This window comes from Sinohyriopsis cumingii, chromosome 1 (assembly GCF_028554795.1).
Source record: "Sinohyriopsis cumingii isolate HCF-2022 chromosome 1, ASM2855479v2, whole genome shotgun sequence".
In the NCBI taxonomy this organism is placed as follows: domain Eukaryota; kingdom Metazoa; phylum Mollusca; class Bivalvia; order Unionida; family Unionidae; genus Sinohyriopsis; species Sinohyriopsis cumingii.
The window spans coordinates 97502381-97524023 of NC_142961.1; the positions used below are offsets into that span (position 1 = coordinate 97502381).

The 21643-nt window shown below is 34.2% G+C and overlaps 1 protein-coding gene across 2 annotated transcripts in view; it reads right to left on the reverse strand.

Moving 5' to 3' along the window:
• LOC149807403 (uncharacterized) overlaps positions 1 to 21643 on the reverse strand; it is a 74142-nt gene that overhangs the window by 51614 nt on the left and 885 nt on the right. Inside the window, exons 1-6 of one of the 2 annotated variants that reach the window (XM_089966405.1) lie at positions 11067 to 11187; positions 8657 to 8796; positions 8190 to 8321; positions 5814 to 5987; positions 1432 to 1626; positions 551 to 688 (exon numbers count right to left, since the gene is read on the reverse strand). In XM_089966405.1, coding sequence (XP_089822531.1) covers positions 551 to 688; positions 1432 to 1626; positions 5814 to 5987; positions 8190 to 8321; positions 8657 to 8723 — 706 coding nt within the window. In that variant the 5' untranslated portion in view covers positions 8724 to 8796; positions 11067 to 11187. Of the gene's footprint in view, positions 1 to 550; positions 689 to 1431; positions 1627 to 5813; positions 5988 to 8189; positions 8322 to 8656; positions 8797 to 11066; positions 11188 to 21643 lie in introns of those variants that run through there. The other variant, XM_089966401.1, reaches the window with a different exon arrangement.

The following is a 21643-nucleotide window of genomic DNA, read 5'->3' on the forward strand; positions in this document are numbered from 1 at the left end:
AAAATTATTTCGGTCAACCTAACCAGCAGTCGTAACATTCAGCTTTTTTTAATTAAACCAAACTAAAAGAAAACAACGACAAACGTTTAAATAATGTGAAGTTAAAACCAAAACAGTTTTCATTTTTTCAGTTCATTCATTAGTGTAACTTGATCGAACAATAAGTTCCACGAAATTATTCTAAGTGCTTGATCTGTGAAGTAAAGCTGACTGAAAACTTCCAAGAATTCCAATTTTGGATAGGCGACTACCCATCATTACATGTATAGCTGCGAGTTATTTTGTCTTGAACTATTTCTTTCTCATGTTAATGTATCTTTTAATCAGTTCGTAAATCTATCTGTCTACCTTCATATATACCTAACTTCATGTACCGATCTTGGTAGAACAGAAGATCGAATTGTATTTCTATTAACTTTCTTGGTTTACTTTATGAGTAAATGAATGCATACGGTTAATGGAGCGACAGGTTATGTGTGTAAAAAATAAATAAATAAATTAATATACAAATAAATAAAATAAATAAAGTCGACGAAATATTTCTACTTGCCCGTGTTACAGTACTTTCCTGTCCACCCCATGGCGCATCCTGAGGAACACTCACCGGTGTAAGGATTACACATTTCTGTTTTGTTTGCACAATTACACCGATTCCCGCATTCCTCTCCAAAGAAGTAGCTCGAGCAAACTGCAAAAAAAAACAAAAAAAAAAAAACAACATAAATACGTTTTTTTAATCTTAATGATATATATATCTTCTTCTTCTTCTTCTTCAGGAATCTGTTCATCTGTTCATTCTCTCCCCATCCAGCCCAGAATATGATCAACTTTCATTTGCCACAGAAGCAATGTTTAATGTTCCAGTCACTCATAGTGTAGTGCGACAAACTGATTCAGTCCTTAGTTTGATTTTTAGTTTATAAGGATATATTAGCAGAATATGTGTTCATGTTAGCAAAGGGACGACTGATGGAAACAAATGTCTCCGTCTCTTTGATAAAAATGTTTATTTCTCCCTTCAGATCAACGACAGAAGGGCCTTTTAGTTGGTCCCCAAAACACGTTTGGCATGATTGGCGGTGAACAAAAATCACAAATTTAAACATTGAAGACAGGAAGTTTTATACGGGTTGATGGGTGAGAATGACCAAAGGAGCTGGCTAGTAATAGAAGCCTGTTTCTTGTGTTGTAATATAAAGGCAAATTTTTTTTTAATATTTAGGTGGCTGAGAGTAAGAAGCAGCTGAACGTTTTAAAGCTGATCGAACATTATACTATTAACTTTATTCATTGATACTTTGTTAGTTGTTTTGCTTGTTTGTTTGTTTGCTGCCTTTTTTCATTAAATTAACGTATATATTGAGAAAGTGTCCGTGCTGGAGTGATACTGAAAAGAAGAGCTTTGTGATTCGCCTAGATTTCAATACTTACTGTACACCGCAACGTCACAAAGAATGACAGGACCCGCAACGTTAATGATTCTAACATAACGCCCAATGAGAGGAACGTCACATGTCACTGACGCCTGTTGACCGTAAACACGTAACGTTGTGCATAGCGTCATTTGAAACATATTTTTCTCTCTGCCCACGTAAATTTGTACTCCTTTAAGATTCATCAGTCTGTCTGAAATATGTGAATAGAAAAACTATGTAAACCTTTGTACTTTACATAAACATGTAGGAATATTTGTAATAGCATTAAGCGCTCATAAATAACTTTCAGTTTATTGTTTCTTAGGATATTAAAATAATATTTTTAAGTTTTCCAGTTATGTGACTACATTGCAACTTTTGTTTATGGTAGGAATACATACAATCTCTTGCGCCGTCTGTATAATCTCTGTATTAAGTTGGGGGGGGGGGGTCCGAGATAAACGGCGATAACTTTCAGCTCAATTACGTTGCCAAACCTGTAACGACTAAAGTCCTTTTCCCTAACAAATAATGTTGCTAGTCGGCTGTTGGTGGAGATATTCACATTATTTTTCGCAATTTGGAGTACCGGTAAATGGACTTGACTACATTTATAGAATATCTTCTTACATGAATTAATATATTGTACGTCACAGATACAGAATTGAGCGACACGAGGAACTGCCAAATTACAGCTATATCCTTGCTAACAATAGACTTGCCATAAACGATTATTATGTTGACTGTCGTGAATACATGGCAGAAAGGAAGAAAAAGAAGCAGGTAATATTGCAATATATACGAATAATCATACAATTTGAGATTGCTTTATATTTTAAACAACGAAGCTTAATCGCAATTTTAATAATAAGGATTAAACTGCAGAGTAGTGGCAATTTGTTAGTAATAGACTGGCAATTTAAATAATCAGGATTAGACTGGCAATTTAAATAATCAGGATTAGACTGGTAATTTAAATAATCAGGATTAGACTGGCAATTTAAATAATCAGGATTAGACTGGCAATTTAAATAATCAGGATTAGACTGGCGATTTAAATGACCAGGATTAGACTGACAATTTAAATAATCAGGATTAGACTGGCATTTTAAATAATCAGGATTAGACTGGTAATTTAAATAATCAGGATTAGATTGGCAATTTAAATAATCAGGATTAGACTGGTAATTTAAATAATCAGGATTAGACTGGCAATTTAAATAATCAGGATTAGACTGGCAATTTAAATAATCAGGATTAGACTGGCGATTTAAATAATCAGGATTAGACTGACAATTTAAGTAATCAGAATTAGACTGGCATTTTAAATAATCAGGATTAGACTGGTAATTTAAATAATCAGGATTAGATTGGCAATTTAAATAATCAGGATTAGACTGGCAATTTAAATAATCAGGATTAGACTGGCAATTTAAATAATCAGGATTAGACTGGTGATTTAAATAATCAGGATGGACCTACACATTTCCGGACTACATCAAATATTTCCTCATTTTCCTCGAACAACAGCATTACATTAACTCTGCGTGTGTGTGTGTGTGTGTGTGTGTGTGTGTGTTTTAGCGTAGCCCTAACAATATTAGTCTTATAGTGTGGCGGTTTATAATGATGTCTAGCATTGGGGTATCATGTCGCAGACATGTGGCATTTTGTCCAACCCAGTCACGTTATCCTGACACCATGCCGACCAGTCCTAATACTAACCTCTTAATGCTGAGCACCAAGCAAGTCATTTGCTAGTACCATTTTTGTAAGTCTTTGTATGAATCGGCCAGGGTTCGAACCTTCGACCTCCCATATCCAAGGCGGACGCTCTAACTACTTAGGCCATATGCGCGGTCTCTTATTTGTAATGATGATATTTCAGATCAGCGCGATAAAGTTCATATTGTGCAGTTTTAACAATACTGAAATTAGGACAACTTAGAAGAAAGCGTACAGCAGTTTCTGGTATACAGTGCAATACTGGCCGTTCAGCAACATATTTTTTAAAGAGAGCTACGTTAAGCGAAATACGGCCTTATCGCACTCGTATATGCAGAACTTGAACAATTCCTTTAGCTCAGTTTTAAATCTATATTCAGAAAATATTTCAAATAATATATGGAAGAATTGTCCCTAACTTCTAATGGGAGGAGGTATCAGAATTTGGTACGAGGGAGTTTTGGAATAAGCTGGTAATGGTGAACGGTGTATGTAGATTCGAACCCTTGCACAGTTGTAAATTATTTACCTGGTGGGCGTTTGGTGGAATCAAGGTCCACGGATAACCCTGGAAGCACATGCTACTTTTTCTTCTTTTGTTAACAAAAAATAAATAATCTATTGCTTATACCGTGTAAATGATAGTATCTCCTATTAGGTTTCTTCATATAACGTTGACTTTTGGCGTCGCATACAATTAAACCAGCTTAAGTCTGTAATATTTCAAATTTCTACTTTTTCAAACTGTGCAAAATTTTCCCAAATGGTATACACGTATTCCAAAAGTTCCTCGAAAGAGAAATAAAGCATATCTGAAGATTTTCTATCAAATCTGAATTTCAAACTTCGTTGTATATCGATCAATTTACATTATATTTTATGGATATAACTAGAATATGTGTGGTCCAATCGATCATTTTACATTATTTATTTATGGATATAACTAGAATATGTGTGGTCCAACAGATAGTTTCATCAATAGTTAAACTTAAATGTTTGTTTGAATTTACATGATGAATACCTACATGGGTCATTAACAGTGGAGGATGGTATACGTGATGAACATTTAATCGGTTTGTTGGAATCAATGCTGAAAACCCATTGATTTGCCCATGTTTGAATTTATTAAGGTTTTCATTCAAGATGTCAGCAGCCAAGGATGGTTAGGTGAGGTTAGCTCGTTTTTAATGGCATTTTGAACACATTAATGGCAATATCATTTCGAGGTAATATGAGTCACATTCCTTTACCAAAGAGAGAGAGAGAGAGAGAGAGAGCCGACAACGGTTTGCCTCAGTGGGTATCGAACACCAAACCATTGGATTAAGAGTCCTATGCTGTAGCAATTGGGCTACCGCGGCTTCCAGCAGAAAATGCTGGATCGTCAACAATAATTTACGTGGAAATGTTATTAGCAAACATAGTATACTGGACTGGATATCGGTGATTATATCATTAATATCTATTAAGAATAAAAGTGATCCAAGTATTGATTCTTCTAGATCTCCAGCAATGACATACAATCGCTCGAAACTTCAACCTTCTATGACAAGCGCTGGCCGCCTTTTAGAAAGACACTTCTGAAACTGACTCAGTTAACCTCCACTGATTTCAATATGTCACTAAATGCTACCTAACACGTAACTGTAAAACCGATGAGTCTTACAGTGTCAAGCCGAATTGTGCATGACAAATCAAAACGTGCTCAAGTAAAACAAATCAATCGAATCATTTATGGCGGGAAAAATACAAACAAAACCATAGAGGATAAAAAATAAAAGGAAGTGAGTAAACATAATAAAATACTGCGAAATATTCATAATTAAGAGTTGAAAAAAAAATTGGAACAAAAAGACAACAGTTATGCCGAAAAGACCTAAACCTAAAACAATGAAACATAAAACTAGAATCCTACACTACATCTTACAGATAAAATCTAACGGCTTCTAGGAGGTAAAAGTTTTTGTTATACACCTTTTATTTACCCCCAAAAGAGACAGAATTTTACCTAATGCCCTACAAGCATGAAAATGATACTATCGTATTCTGAATCCGTATTACCATTCTCTCAAACGATGCCGGAGCTACTTTATCCTGGTGTTTGCCATGTTACAACAGCAGCGTTCCTTGTAATGCAATGCCAACAGTAGCAGTAAACAAAGACTTCGCTGCAGCGTTTGTTAGAAAGACAAACTGCGTTGTAGGTAAAATATATAAAAGGTTCAAGCCATGTTTTTGTCAATTAAAAAAACCGTTATTCATTTTTTTAAAGTAGATAATATAGCCAAAAGATTCACCTGAAACAATATCGCCCTTAGAACTTGCGTACCAAAACATTACTGTACAGTCAAACCACTTACGGAAATTCATAATTGACAACGTTGGTGAGCTTCCTGCATAGTGCATTTGAAATTATAAATACTATAATTATCTCCAAATTGTTAGGTATATAACAAACATATCATTATTACAGTAATGCAATTTGGATAACTAAATCACGTCTCATTTCAGCACCAGAAACCAAGAAAAGTGACTCGCGTCTCGCAATGATTGGGATTTTCTTAGGCTGAAAACTCGGCGTGATTAAGCAATCATGATTGCGATATATACTGTAACAATAATGTATATGGATCATTCTATGACGTCCTTAAATTATATTATTTCTTTACATACTAGTCAACAAGGACATTGATTTGATCGTATATATTAGTCCAAGATCCACGCTCCACCATCCAGGCATTCCTGGTAACGTCACTGCACATGTAGAGATGTCGTCATCAACAGCTAGCTCCGCACTTGTCACGTTATCGCTCTTTTGATATGCCGGTTTGTTGTATGCAACATTTTCTTTAATAAAAATAAATATGTGCTGAGCTTATTAATACGAAATATATAAATATGTAGATTGCCAAAATGTATACCTGATGATTTAAAATTAAAAACCCTGTTTTACACAATGTCCATCTCTGAAAATTGCCTTATTTATATCAACTTTATACCGACTACACCATTACAAACTGTCTCCTTTAAGCAACTATCATATCTTTGCAAATGTTGTCGAAACGGGTCGTGCTCTGATTTTTATAAATTTTTACAAGAATGCTTCATGCATGGATACGCTTAAGTCATCAAGGTACTTGTAATTTATTAATAAAGAACACTCACTTGGTATTTTTTTCCAAAAAGTATTAGAAAACTAAAGTTGTAGCAGTATATTTGTTGCTTCTCAAACAATTCCGGGTAATCTTTATTCCGAAATTTATCCTGGCTGACTAATATTCCCAATATTTCGTGAACGGAATTCGAAAGGCTGTTTACTAACATTATTTTGAAACACGAACAGGATGTCTTACTGAGATTTTCCATTTTCCATACATTAGGAACACACCTTTAAGTATAATGTTCATAACACCCCAAATGCACTACATTAAATACATGTCCCTGTGACGGAATATATGCAGATAAACATAGAGGGAAAATGTATTTATATTGCTTGGAATATAAATAGGTGTACTTAGAGGGGAGATTTACTATTTACAATGCTTTCTATGCCATCTAATTAGAACAATAGCATCCTGGGATCATACTTGTTTGAATTGTTTTTTTTTACAATGGAATTTTTTGTTGCACAGAACCAAAAATAACAATACATAATGAATGCTAGGGGCCCTGAGTGGCCGAGTTATCTAAAGCGCTCGCCTTTACCCGTCACTGCCATCTCACCTCCGTCAGCGTTGGTTCGAGTCTCGGGACAATGTGACCATGTGATAAAGCTTGCAAGTAGCTTCCCGTGGGTCGGTGGTTCTTACCGGAATTTCCCTGATTTTTTCCTCCAGTTTAAAAATGGTGTTCAACCCACAACAACAACATAATGAATGCGCTTACTGGAAGTGTTTAAATTGTTATGTATATTTGATTTAATTATATCTGATTTAATATATATTTATTTGAATTTAATTGTTTGTCAGCTTTAAATTTTTGTATTTTTCATTACATGATATTGTAATGTAAATTTATTCACTAGAGATGATACTTTTTTCAGAAAATAGTTTGATCTTGACTGTTCGTTTTAAAAACACCAGGTGTTGATCTAAATCCTGACCTTGTTTCAAAATTTGTAGCAACTATCATAAACAAGTTCTATCTTTATTTTAAAATGATTGGTTTTTGTCGAGGTCATGATGGGACTTCATGTTTATGATGTAAACAATTTTTTTTTATTTCTTAGAGAGTAAAATGATTGGTTTTGTCAGGGTCACACTGGGTGTACGTGACCTTTAATAAGTATCTACATTATATGAGCTTCGAGAACATGATCACGTGACCCCTTGTTTACGTTTTAGAAGACCATATAACATATGTTTTGGAGAATTATTCTCAGTAGAAGCTGTGCTGTTAAACTGGAAGTTGTATGTTGTGCTGTTTGGAGTTATTTCAAATTACTTGGATTCAAAAGGATTAATTCTCTTATTTTTCTGGAAAATACGTGTGTTTATGTGATATTCTTAATCAAAGGCCATTCTTATAAGAACTTTATTTAGATTTCCAAAACCGGAGTGATAATTCTTCTTTCTACAAGGAAATGTAGACTTCAACAATACAGATTGCAGCATACGTCTTCGTCTTCCATCTTGGATTCTTCGTCGGGATTCGAACTTGAAATCAGTAGAACATTTTGTCATTAGGACTACTAAAATTTTATTCTTGGATTATTTTTGGATTTGATTCTATAAAACCTTTAGTTCATACATTTTATTAAAAAAATCAGAGAAATAAATTATTGTATTTTTTTAAAGCTTGTTGTTTTCACTTTTTCTTCTGTTACTGTTTATTCGAGCCTAAACACGTGACATAAGAGAATTCATGTTAACAAAGTGGCATTTGCTTTAAGGTCAAGTCATTTTATGGTGAGATGGTTCAACTTCCATTTGTTCAAATTATCTGCAGTCGTAATTAACGTTACCCACCCCCCACACACACACACACAGACACACACACATACAGAAACATACACTCAAACACACTGTTCCTAGTATAATCACAACTTACCTCTCTGACACAGGGGCCCACTCCAGCCCATTCTGCATCCCTCCTCACACCGTCCCGTCAGTTCACACGTACTGCCTGCTCGGCAGTTACACAGGTGTGCACAGTCCGGCCCAAAATATCCAGGAAGACACGCTGTGTAGAAATAATTTGTAAAGGTTAAGGAATTTCTTTGATTATATTTACAATCTCGCACATAATAATAACAATAATAATAATAATAATAATAATAATAATTATTATTATTATTATTATTATTATTATTATTATTATTATTATTATTACTTCATGTCTCGTCTCAATCAGTAGTACTAGCTGCATCAAGAGCAAGTGATATTTTGTAGAGACGATGGTTGTACAGGGAAAAAAGACAAATGAATATCACGTCAATAATTACACAGATGGAAGAAGAAAAAAAAAACACCTTAGTATTTCTGTTGCCAATGAACATGAGCCAGCATTTTACTCACCCTGAATTGTTATACAGTAATATGTCACATAATTCAGGAAATATATTGGCAGCCGAGATTTCCGCATCTCCTTTCAAAACTTGCCGAAACTCGATCTGTTGATTGTCATATCTTAATCGGAATGTATAGTGGAGTTTTCACTGTAAAACAAACAAAAACAGAGTCAACTGATTTGCTTATAACCTTTTAAGATGAAGATTTGAAGAAAAGAATGGTCGAATAAACGAACGAATAGATGAATGAAGGAGTGGATGAACGAATAAACTAAAAAATGATTAGATAATGAAATGAAAAACGAAAACTAAATCAATCAAATGATGGTTCTCTGCAAATGATTATTGTTGCTAAAGGAATGTTTACCTCATATAGTTTCAGGCACGTTCAGTTTCAAATGAAGTATACATTATTATTCAATGGCATCATTAAAGGCTCATAAAACATATAGACCATCAGATAAGAACTCTATTAAAGTGAACAATGGCTGTCAATAAAACTATTCAGAATATGAAAGTCAAATCTTGCCTAGCATGAACTTTTATGAGAGCGAGGTTAGATATTCAATTATCAGTGGGAACTGAAAAAAATGTTCGTAAGAAAGTAAAAGCAACTGTGAATTACGCAAACTTAATTTTTTTTTTTTTTTTTATAATTATTATTATTAGGTTGCGAACAATTGCAGACTGTAATACCAATTTTGGACAACATTTATCCAGTCTCATTTGTTCTATCATTTCACGGGAGACTAAAGTTGTACTTTGTAGCTATACATCTTTTAAAAAAAAATTGTTGGCACACATATGAGAAGTAAAACAAACATTATTTCAAAACAAACCGATTTCAGAATATGTTGTCAAATTACAACGTGGGTATGTGAGAAAGCTTGCCAGTAGCTTCTCGAGGGTCGGTGGTTCTTTCTGGGGATTTCCCGTATTCTTCCTCCAATATTAATACTGGCCGCCATGTATAGCCTATTGTGTGCTGAAAAATGGCGTTAAACCCTACAACAACAACAACAACAACCTCTCAGTTTTTTGCGTCATAGTGTGAAATTATGCGATTTTTTTCCGGTAGCTTAAGTGGTTAGAGTGTCCGTTTCGGACACGGGAGGTCGTGGGTTCGAAGCCCGGTCGAATAATACCAAAGTTTTATAAAAATGGTACTAACAGCTGCCTCGCTTGGCCATCAGCATTAAGAGGTTAGTGTTAGGACTGGTCGGCCTGGCATCAGGATAATGTGACTGGGTGGGACATCATGCTACATGTCTGCGTCAAGATGCCCCAGTGGACTATAAACTGCCACACTGCAGACATCGTATCGATATGACTAAAACTGTTAAAGCTAAGTTATAAAACCAAAAAACACGAAGATTCTCTCTCTCTCTCTCTCTCTCTCTCTCTCTCTCTCTCTCTCTCTATATATATATATATATATATATATATATATATATATATATATATATATATATACACACACACACACACACAACGCGGCTGCATTTTGCATTTATATTAGTCAACATCTTTTCTTCTCTTTAAATTTAATACGGGTAATCAAAAGTAATTTGTTACTGGTTAGTGTTAATGTAAGAAGAAACAAGTCTGCATAGAGAAAAGCAACGAGTATGGCCGAGTGACCAAAGTGATTCTTGCGTTCATTGGAAATAGAATTAGATGCTGACGAGAAAGTGTGTACTTTCTGGAGATGTTCCTATCCCGTGTACTCATCTATGTGACAGATATAGTTCATTAAGAAAAGAAAAGCATCTCCGTCAAGCTCCGTAAAGTACGACAAGAACCTTTGTTATGCCAAATATTTCCGTGATGTTATCACCACTGATCGAATGACTAGTTTTAAAAAGGTGCAAAAGTCAGGTTTCAATTAACCCAAACGTCAATACATCTCAGCCTTGTCTCATGGTATTATATTTGCAAGCCTACATTTGAATTAAAAAATAATTTTTTTAGAGAGATGCGTTGTAGATTGTGCAGAAAAGAAAATGTTAACTTAAAATCGAGCGCATTTTTTAAATATTATAAAACAATGAATAATCGTCAAAAAGAGATAAAAAGTTGTGTTGGACATGATGCTACATGTCTTTGGCATGATGTCCCAGTGCTAGACATCGCTATAAACTGCCACACGGCAGATATGGTAGCTATATGACTGAAACATTGTTAAAGTTACTTTAAAAATCCAAATCACACACACACACACACACACACACACACACACACACACACACATTCTTCTTCAAACATTACAACATAAATAAATAAGACCAGTGAAGTGAAATACAGTGACTCGTCACTTTTGTTCCTGATCGTGACGATCACACGGAAATGGCTGATTATTTTACCTTTATCGAATATTAAGAAAACAAATAACGACGTTTTCTTGACGAAAAACTTACCTATACAGTCATTAATCCGTTCTCCTCTGTAAAGTCTCATTTCTGAGAGTTACAACGATTGAGTATTTTAACTGTATAAATACAGTAGTTAACTCTGGTACAAGACGTATCACAGCCTTCGATACTTCATGAGTTAGAACAATATGACCAAGTCACGTGCTGACTAAACGATAAATAGCAAACGATGCGGTATGTTTACGTATATACCTACATCATTACTAAAGCAGTGAGTATCCATGTGAAAATGTAATAATTAGAACAGACATTAATGTATTTTATCTTCATTTTACTAATCAGACAATTCAATGCCAAAATATATGCAAAATAATGATAAAGTACATCGAAAGTTTATATCAAAGAGAAAGAGAGAGAATCTTCCACATATTCGTTTGGTTATGTATATACTTCCTTGTGGAATGGGTTCAGATACTTAATGTGAGAGATAACATTCAGCTTCTTGTAGTTTGATTAACTGACCGATTGATTACTTGACAAATTAATTTACTGAATTTATTTGCAAACATGCTGAATCTATAATACATAAGTCTGTTAAGAATTTATCACTGTTAAGGTTGGACCAATATTGGAAACCATACAATTGCTTTTACTGGATTCTTCACACATATTTTCCTCCTGTGTGTTGTGTCGGCGATAATTAGCAATTATTTTAACTTCTGTGAACAGTGGCTGACAGGGGATTGCCAGTTGTTGAAGGAATGATTAATCAGGGTCAGTTGGGACCGTGGGCTGTTTAATCCAATATGTAATTATTGCTCGCAGGCTTGTTTCAAGTAAGTTTTTCAATACATTTTTTAATCTTCGCCTACCTTTTTTTATATCAAAGTCTTCTTGTGTCAGCACATATTCTAAAACGCCTCTTCAGCTGCAACCGCAGTTGTAGCTATTATTTAAGAGATGTTTCAGGTAGTGTAGAGAGACAATAACAATGAGAAAATTAGGGAGCAAACAAAATATAAAATGCAAAGAAGACTTTGTACTGGTCCAGATGGCTTTTTTTTCTCTGGGTAATGCAGATTTCTGTTAATAGCTGGCTTGATACTAAATTTGCGTCATTACAAATGAATCAGATATAAAGGATATCTACTATTTTTAGTAAATATGCGGAAATATTTCACTCATGACAATACAGAAAGTTTCCATTTCACTAGTGAAATATTTACGTTGATTATCTCTATATTATATATTCTTACAGGCAAAAACCGTGGATTTGCATGGAATTCCAACAATGTGTGCCAGTGCAATTGACATCTGCATTCCTACATCGATAAAAAATAGTTCCTACATTTTAGGGACAGCGACGTTTAACAAATTTAGCTTGTACATAAGCACGATTCAGATAGTGTAATTTGTAAAAATAATGACTATTCTAACGAAAATGACAAGATTTTTGTTAACACATTTCATGTGCGGATTGATAATGTTGGGATGAACAAAAGTTGGAATTTCTCACCCATGCGATAACGAAATCTAGCTGTTTTGCTAACCTTACTTTTCTTAGACTGTTTGTTTCAGTCAGGTCATCTCAGTAATGGTGTCAACGCACTAAGAACTACTTTTAAAAAGAAGCAACCTTTGTTATTTTCTGCTGTGCCTGACGGGGTTGTTCTAAAATCAAACAAATAACAACAACAGACATCCAACACAAAAAAAAAAAACATATAGCAACTTAAGGTGTCTCCAACTTTGATGACACATCATATAAAACATTTTGAGAGAGACAGACACACACATACACGGAAACGAAGTTGAGCTATTTGGTATTATGCTAGAAACTATAGTTCATTCCGTACAGAATGGTGAATTTTAGCCTATCTGTAGGCATAACTCAGTAGACTTCCAGGTCAGCGCCATTAAATATAGCTGAAGTTACCTAATTATTTTAAAATACTTCGTGTGAAACAATTTAGATACTGTTAGTTTCATTTAATGACGCTGACCTGAACATTTACTGCGCTACAGATAGGATAAAATTCGCGATGCTGTGTGGAACGAACAATGACACAATAACACTGTTCCAGGCACAAAGACTATACACATCACTGATTACAAAAATTAAAAATCCACACTCTCTCAAGAACTAGAGCTGTGTTAAGTCAGACCTGCCTACTTCAAACTTTCTCAAACGCCCTCAAACAGAGCCAGTTGAATAATCTTTTTTAAAGAAATGAAAATTTCAGCACTTACCAATCAGAGTAGTTCATTCATCAGTCCACAAGCTATTCCACAAGAAGATTTCCATGTAACGTACCATTCACTGCACTAGTAATAACAACACTTGCCATATTTCCACGAAAGGAAATATTAATTTCCAAAAATATAATTACTTAGAAATCTGATCCGTCACTAAACACTTATTTAGAACTGTATGGTAGTCTGTATCCAGTATTCTAATGTATCGTACCGCTGACTTAGATATTACTTTTTTCCAAATTAGAACTGAAGAATGTTAAAACATATCAGTATAAAATATATTTATGACTTGTTTTATTTTCATACGACATCCATCAATTAAATGTGATAATACAGTACTAATATCAAATCGTTTACTGTTTCTTTTTCTTATGCATAGAAATTGTTTATTTAGGGTCACCAGGCCGCTCGATTGCACTCATTAATATATTTGTATAAATGCGCAGTACTGTATTTGGAACAACAATAGCACGTGGCTCGATATGCTTGTTGAGCAATATTTTCAACACCTAACAATTATACATTTTTGTTGATTTTGTTTTCCCTTTTCTAAAAACGGCATATATAGATAGATTCTTCTTAGATATTTATTCAGATTTTCGTAAAAATAAGTGCAAGACCTGATGACCTTTATACAGAGGGAGCGAAGCAATAATAATACCTAATGAATAATATTGTTTTGAATATGTGGACTAAATTACAAAAGTGCAAGGCTATTTTAATTTAATTGGAAACAAATTGGGTGAGAAAAATAATCTATGTCAGTGTTTGTACCATAACAAGGAAATCCGAGTCACGTGGTTACATATTTTGTCTACACCCTCGGCAGAGCCTCGTGGGGAGACAAATAATGTCCCCTTGTCTGGGATTTCCTTATTTCGGTGCAAACCCTAACATAGATTCTCTCTATCACACATCATTTATATCTGATAGACTTCAGACACAAACGCCTTTAAACAACATATTTTTAACGATTATGAGTTTAGTCCTTATTTTGTTTATTTCTACATTCAAAAACGTGAATTTTATGTGGCCTTGGTAAACTTTGAGTCTAGTTCGATAGCAGACGCTACATTCAATTTTCGATTGTAACTTAATTTCGGTATTCAAACACGATTGTAATGAGACTTGAACTGTTACTTAAAAATGTTTATTACTATATTTAATAACGAGTTTTACATAAAAGTAAGTACCGTTTGTCGTAGAGTATTACTGGTATATATATATATATATATATATATATATATATATATATATATATATATATATATATATATATATATATATATATATATATATATATATATATATATATATATATATACAATACTATATAGATACTGGTATACAATACGATATGCAGGCAATGCAAGTTCAGTTCAGAGTTTCCATGATTCATGTAAAAATTAATTAGTTAGAAAAGTTAATACTTTAAGTCAACATTTTGCTGTTTGGAGTTCGTTTTATGCATTTCTTTACGGCGTCTCATTGTCTGCATAAGTATACACTCTAAGCTCTACGGCTGACACATATTAAATATACACTCTAGGGTCTATAGTTATTACAGTTATACACATATTAAGATCTGCACAGTCTGATGTGGAGGGGGGACAGAAGAAGAAGAAAATAAAATAGACCTAAATATGGAAATACAGGTTTGACTAATATACATATATGAATATATAACTTCTAAATGTGAAAAAATATACTTCCAAAAGTGATACTGCCACTGTAGTACTAAAAGTGGTATCACCACTTGGCGAACTAATTTTTCTCCCACTTATATATTTCAGTTTCTCACAATGAAATAAATAATAATCTCTTGATTAAATCAAATTAGAACATAACAACTTTGCATAAACACACACAGAGTTGAGTACATATAAAACATCTGCCTGTACTTTTAACATTTTTCCGTCCATACTCTTTGGAGAATTATTTCAAAGTACTGGTCACTTTTTCTTTTCTGGGTTGTGCAAAAATAAAATCTCGAACATTTATTCTGATTTTGCGGAAAAGTTCCATTGCAAGTTCTGTAAATATGTATTTAATAGCGACCCGCAAAATCAGAATAAATGTTCGAGATTTTATTTTTGCACAACCCAGAAAAGAAAAAGTGACCACTACTTTGAAATAATTCTCCAAAGAGTATGGACGAATTTCAGTGTGATTGTCATCTCGTCAGAGGGTGTTACGGTCATGGAAAGGGCAATTAATACAGTTTGTGTGTTTCTGTTTGTTTGTTTATCTGTGTGTGTGTGTGTGTGTGTGTAATCTGACATAGGCCATGTAAATACACACGAATGAAAGATTCCACACACATGTACCTATTTCCTTTAAAGCAGTAAATAAAAAGTGACCACCATCCTAAATTTATACCCAAAAGTACATGTCTAATTTTATGATAGAGTCCAACTTGCTATATGGTGTCAAGGTCACAGAGATATCACTAAATACAACTAAGATCAAAACCTGTTTTCTGCTCTAGAAGATTTCAGAAAATAATCTACATCTTTAATTCTAAAAAAATTAAAAGTCACCGGCCATTCTCTTAACAGTTTTCTCTTAACATCAGATTTGCATTACATGATTAAACAAAGTTATACTCGCACAAAAAGAATTTTTAAAAATTATCAATTGTAAAGAAGAAATAATAATTTAATTACTCGCAGTAGAAGTATACTACGCTGTTACTTCCCCTAAGATATGATTTCACACTTATAGAGCATGCCAACCGGAAATGACGTATATTAATCCCACAAGACAAAGTACATGCTTCTTGTTGTAGAAAAATAAAACACTAGGTAACATTTAGATGCAACTATTGAAAACGAATTTACTGTTCAGCCTTATATCGATATGTGTGCACGACGCACCAGATTGTGTCGCTTTCAAAACTGTTCCATTGTTTCAATTCATTTTCAAAATCACCGTTAATACAGGTAACAAGGAATCAATACTGGCTTCCCTTTTCTAATTTAGGTCGTGGATTATTCTTAGATTATTTTTGGTTTTGATCCTTGAAACCGTAAGTTCTTTTTTTTTTATTTTTACGGAATTTTCCAAGAAAATAAATTATTTGTTAAATTTTAAAAAGCTTGTTGTTTTCACTCTTTCTGTGTTACTGTTTATTCGAGCCTAAACACGTAACAGAGAAATTGGGCGCTCGTCCTTAGATATTTGAATTTGGGCTAAAATATTTCAGAAAACTTGTGTTTTTTTAAATTTGAATTCCCCGTGTTTTTGAAATCTTTAGTGAGATAGACAAGCTTTTTCTAAAATGGCATCAAAAGGAAATCTTTCTTTCAAATCCTACCCAGGAACAATTAGATCTTTTCAACTTGCCAGAAAATACGATCTTTCTGAAGTAAAGGCTTCCTTAACGAAACAGGAAATAAGAAATATTTTGGTTCAGTATTTGGTAGAAAAGAATGTTTAGGATAAAAGTGCTTTGGTTTCAGTCAGTACGTCTGTATCAGGCTCTGACACAAAAATGAAGGAATTAGAATTAAAATACAAGATGGAATTGGAGTTGAGGAAACTGGAACTTCAGAAAGAAGAAAGAGAGAAACAAATGCAAATGCAGTTGCAATTGGAAAAAGAAAAAGAACAAATGAATTGGAGAAAGAGAACGAACAAATGAAATTACAAGCGGAAGAAAGAGAGAAAGAAAGACAAATGGAATTACAAAAAGAACAGATGCAAATACAGTTAAAAGAAAAACAAATAGATCAGGAGAGAGAGAAGGAAGAAAGGGAATATGAATGTAAAATGAAAGAAATGGAACTTACAAGTGAAAAACACATTCATACTTCAAATTCAAATTTGAGTTTTGATCTTGCAAAGAACAATAGGTTAGTCCCCCGTTTACAAAAAAGAGAAGTAGACAAATATTTTATTCGTTTGAAAAAGTCGCTGAAAATTTGAAATGGCCAAGGGAGCATTGGACTCATTTGTTACAATGTGTACTCACTGGTAAGGCTAGTGATATTTAAAATTCACTGTCGGTTCACCAAAGAGGTGACTATGATGTACTTAAAGAATGCATCTTAAGGGGTTATGAGTTAGTCCCTGAAGCTTATCGGCAAAAATTCAGAAACTATAGAAAAGAAGCTGGACAAACTCATGTCGAATTTGCTAGAGAAAATGAGCAATTATTTGATAGATGGTACTTAGCCAAGAAAGTTGAGCGAGATTATGAAAGTCTCAAACAACTTGTATTACTTGAAGATTTCAAGAACTTTGTCCATAGTGACATTAGAGTCTATCTCGATGAGCATAAAATCAAAACCTTGAAAAAAGCTGCTCATGCCGCTGACAATTATGCTTTGACCCATACAGTTTCTTTTGTAAATAAGACTTCTACACAACAGTCGTTTGGCAGAAGAGTATTTCAGCCTAACACAAGCCCTTCTAAATCTCAAACTGGCACAACTTCTAAAAATAAAACTTCGGAGAAGCTTTATTCAAGATACTTGTCTCTTCCTACGTGTACCTATTGCGAGAAAAAAGGACACGTTATTTCTGATTGCTACAAATTGAAAAATAGGCATCAGAATCAACACAGACCTATTCCAAATGCTCTTATTTCTAAGAGGTCAAGGTCACGGTCATGTATTGAAAGCAATACATTTGTTGGGTCTAACAAACCCCAGTCTGATTTGATTATGGAGAATTATGAACCATTCATATCGAAGGGTTCTATATCACTCTTGGGTGATTCGGCCAATTATATTCCTATTAAAATTTTAAAGGACACATGAGCTTCTCAGAGTCTTTTATTGTCGGATACTTTGCTTTTTTCTGAGAGGTCTTCTTCTGATGAGAGTGTTCTTATTCAGGGAGTAGAGTGCGGATTTGTTGATGTTCCTATCCATTGTGTAAATTTGTCATCAGACTTAGTTTCAGGACCCGTGACAGTCGGAATGGTCTCTGTTTTACCAGTTGAGAGCATTCATTTATTACTAGGCAACGACCTAGCTGTAGACAAGGTTGTGGTGAATCCACTTGTAATTGACAAGCCTTGCTTGGATCAGAAAGTCGATCCAATTGAAAAAGAATTATCTGATGTATTTACAGCTTGTGCAGTTACCAGAGCTATGGCAAAGAAAGCTCTTCATAATAATGTTGATCAGGAAAGTATTTCTTTAGCTGACACAAGTATTGGTCAGGCTTTTGATGAGGTCACTTTTACTCCTTGTTTGGATCAATCAGAAGGTATTGATCACAGTGATCCCCTTTTAACGACTCATTCTCTTTATTCTAATCAGGGTGCTAAACGACAATCACTTGAGATCTCCTGTTTGTTTCAGAAGGCCATTAGTGAAACTGATGCTTCTGAAGTTCCTGTCTGTTATTTCATTAAAAATGGAATTCTTATGAGAAAATGGAGACCTCCCAAGGTACCTGCTGATGACGAATGGTCCGTGAACTATCAAATTGTAGTTCCAAACAACCAGAAAATACTTAGTCTGGCCCATGAAATTCCATTGGCTGGTCATTAAGGCATCTTAACTCACTTCTATTGGCCAAAAATCAAAAGTGATGTTGCCAAATACTGTAGATCTTGTCATACCTGTCAAATGGTAGGAAAACCAAATAAGAAAATTCCCAAGGCTCATCTACAACCATTTAGTAGAATGATGGTAGATTGTGTTGGTCCCTTACCTAAGACCAAGTCAGGAAACCAATACCTGTTGACCATTATGTGTACGTCAACAAGGTTTCCAGAAGCAATTCCCTTGAGGAATATAAAATCTAAAACAATAGTAAAAGCTTTGAAAAAGTTTTTTTTATACTCAATTTGGCCGTCCTAAGTCCGTTCAATCTGATCAAGGCTCAAATTTCATGTCTGGAATATTCCAGCAAGTTATGTACGAATTAGGCATTCAACAATTTAAATCTTCTGCCTATCACCCTGAGAGCCAAGGGGCATTAGAAAGATTCCATCAGACTTTAAAAAATATGATTCGATCATATTGTTTTGATACGGGTAAAGATTGGGATGAAGGCATTCATTTACTAGTGTTTGCTGTTAAGGAATCAGTTCAAGAATCTTTAGGTTTCAGTCCTTTTGAACTGGTTTTTGGACACACTGTGCGTGGACCATTGAAGTCATTGAAAGAAAAACTTCTTTCTAATGAAGATTCTTAGATTAATCTTCTTGATTATGTTTCTAATTTTAAATACAAGTTGTCAAAGGCTTGTGAGGTCGCAAGATCAAATCTGCACTCTACTCAATCCAAAATGAAGTTAAGATATGATAAAAACTCAAAGGAAAGGAGTTTTCAGCCTGGCTCTCTTGCCAATACCACAAAATCCTATTCAGGCCAAGTATTATGGTCCCTACACAGTTGACAGGAAAATAAATGATTTAAATTACATCATAAATACTCCTGGGAGGCGTAAACGAAAACAATTCTGTCACATTAACATGCTAAAAGGGTATATTGAAAGAGACAGCCAAGTTAAAAATGCAATTAATTTAGTTGTACCTGTCCCACTCAGTGAAGATTTAAGTGAAGGAATATCATCGGCTTCTACTGATATTGGAGTGACACATCTTCGGAATTCAGAAATTATGAAAGATCTGGACCAGAAACTTTCACATTTGCAAGAACAAGAAAGAAATGAACTTAAACAGTTATTATTTGAATATGAGCACTTATTTCCAGATGTTCCTACAAGGACAAACAACATTTTCCATGACGTTGAAATTGTAAATTCCAAACCTGTCAAACAAGCACCCGTACAGGACGAACCCTCTCAAACAGGAATACTTGAAAAAGGAAATTCAGTATTTGCTGGAGAACGATTTTATAGAGCCCAGTAAATGTGACTTGAGTTCACCGTGCATACTTGTTCCAAAACCTGATAAAAATTTCCGTATGTATACTGATTATAGGAAGGTGAATAGTGTGACAAATACAGATTCATTTCCATTACCAAGAATCGATGACTGTATTGATAAGATTGGGAATGCCAAGTATGTCATCAAATTTGACCTTCTGAAAGGATTTTGGCAGATTCCACTAACGGAAAGAGCAAAGGAAGTTTCGGCATTCGTGACTCCAGATGGACTTTACCAATATAAAGTAATGCCGTTTGGGATGAAAGGGTCGCCGAGTACATTTTAACGCCTCATGGATAGGATTACCTCCTGTCTAGACAATTGTGATGCTTATAATGTTTTTAATTGTTTGTCAGTTTATAATTTTTTTTATTCTATTATAATGTAAATATTTTCACTAGAGATGATACTTTTTCAGAAATTTGTTTGACCTTGACTGTAAGTTTATAAACACCAGGTGTTGATCTAAATTCTGACCTGGATTCAAAATTAGTAAGCAAAGCTCTATTTTATTTTAAAATGATTGGTTGTTTCCAAGGTCATGATGAGACGACTTGGATTAAGAAGTAAACACTTTTTTTAATTCTGGGAATAAAGTCATTGGTCTAATCAAGGCCATATTCTGTGTATGTGATATAAACATGATCATGTGGGCCCCCCCCCCCCTTTGATTTCGCAACTTGGGGGAATTTCGAAACTGCGTCTTATGATACAATATAATCTTTGTTTTAAGAGAGATTTGCCTGTGTATAGATGCATTCGAAAGTGGAAGTTCTAAATGTTCCCAGACAAAGTTGATGTCTCTAATTTTGCAGCAAACCTAGCATCAGCAGACACGATCTACAAGCTGGTCGGAAAACGGTCGAGCCATAGTTCACGTTTAGACCTTACTCAAGTCCTATACGACCGTAGCAAGACTTTATAGTCTGCTTCCCAATCTCTGATTTAATCCAGGTTTGAATATTTTATATTTGTCATTAAGGAAGAAAATATAGTCTAGTCTGATCAGATGTTCAACTGTGCTATTCTATCTCCTGGATCAACTCTGAAAGTCTGATCGCATTTTTGGGATTCAAGATACCAGAAGAGTCTGTCATTACTTATTTATCATTCGTTCCATCGTTTTGCATAAACGGCTTGTTAGCGCAAAGGGATCATATAAAATGTATAATTTGATACCTTTGGCACGTATTGACCTTCACATGACTTTTATTTCCTACAAGAAAATAAGAAGCCCACCAAATGAATAAGGAAAGATAAATAACAACATATATTTAGCAACGTGATGGCTTTTACTAGGCGATGTAATCCATCTGAATAAATTGAGTACGTTTACATTAATGATACAAAAACATTGGTAATTTCCCCTATTTGCATTGAATGACCTCGAATGATCTTTGCACAATAACGTCGGTTATCTACACCTTTGATTTTATGTAAGAAATGTCAAAGTGTATATGATTGTGACATTGTGGTTACTATATCTATTGAATGATACTGCGCATATCCAAAGTGT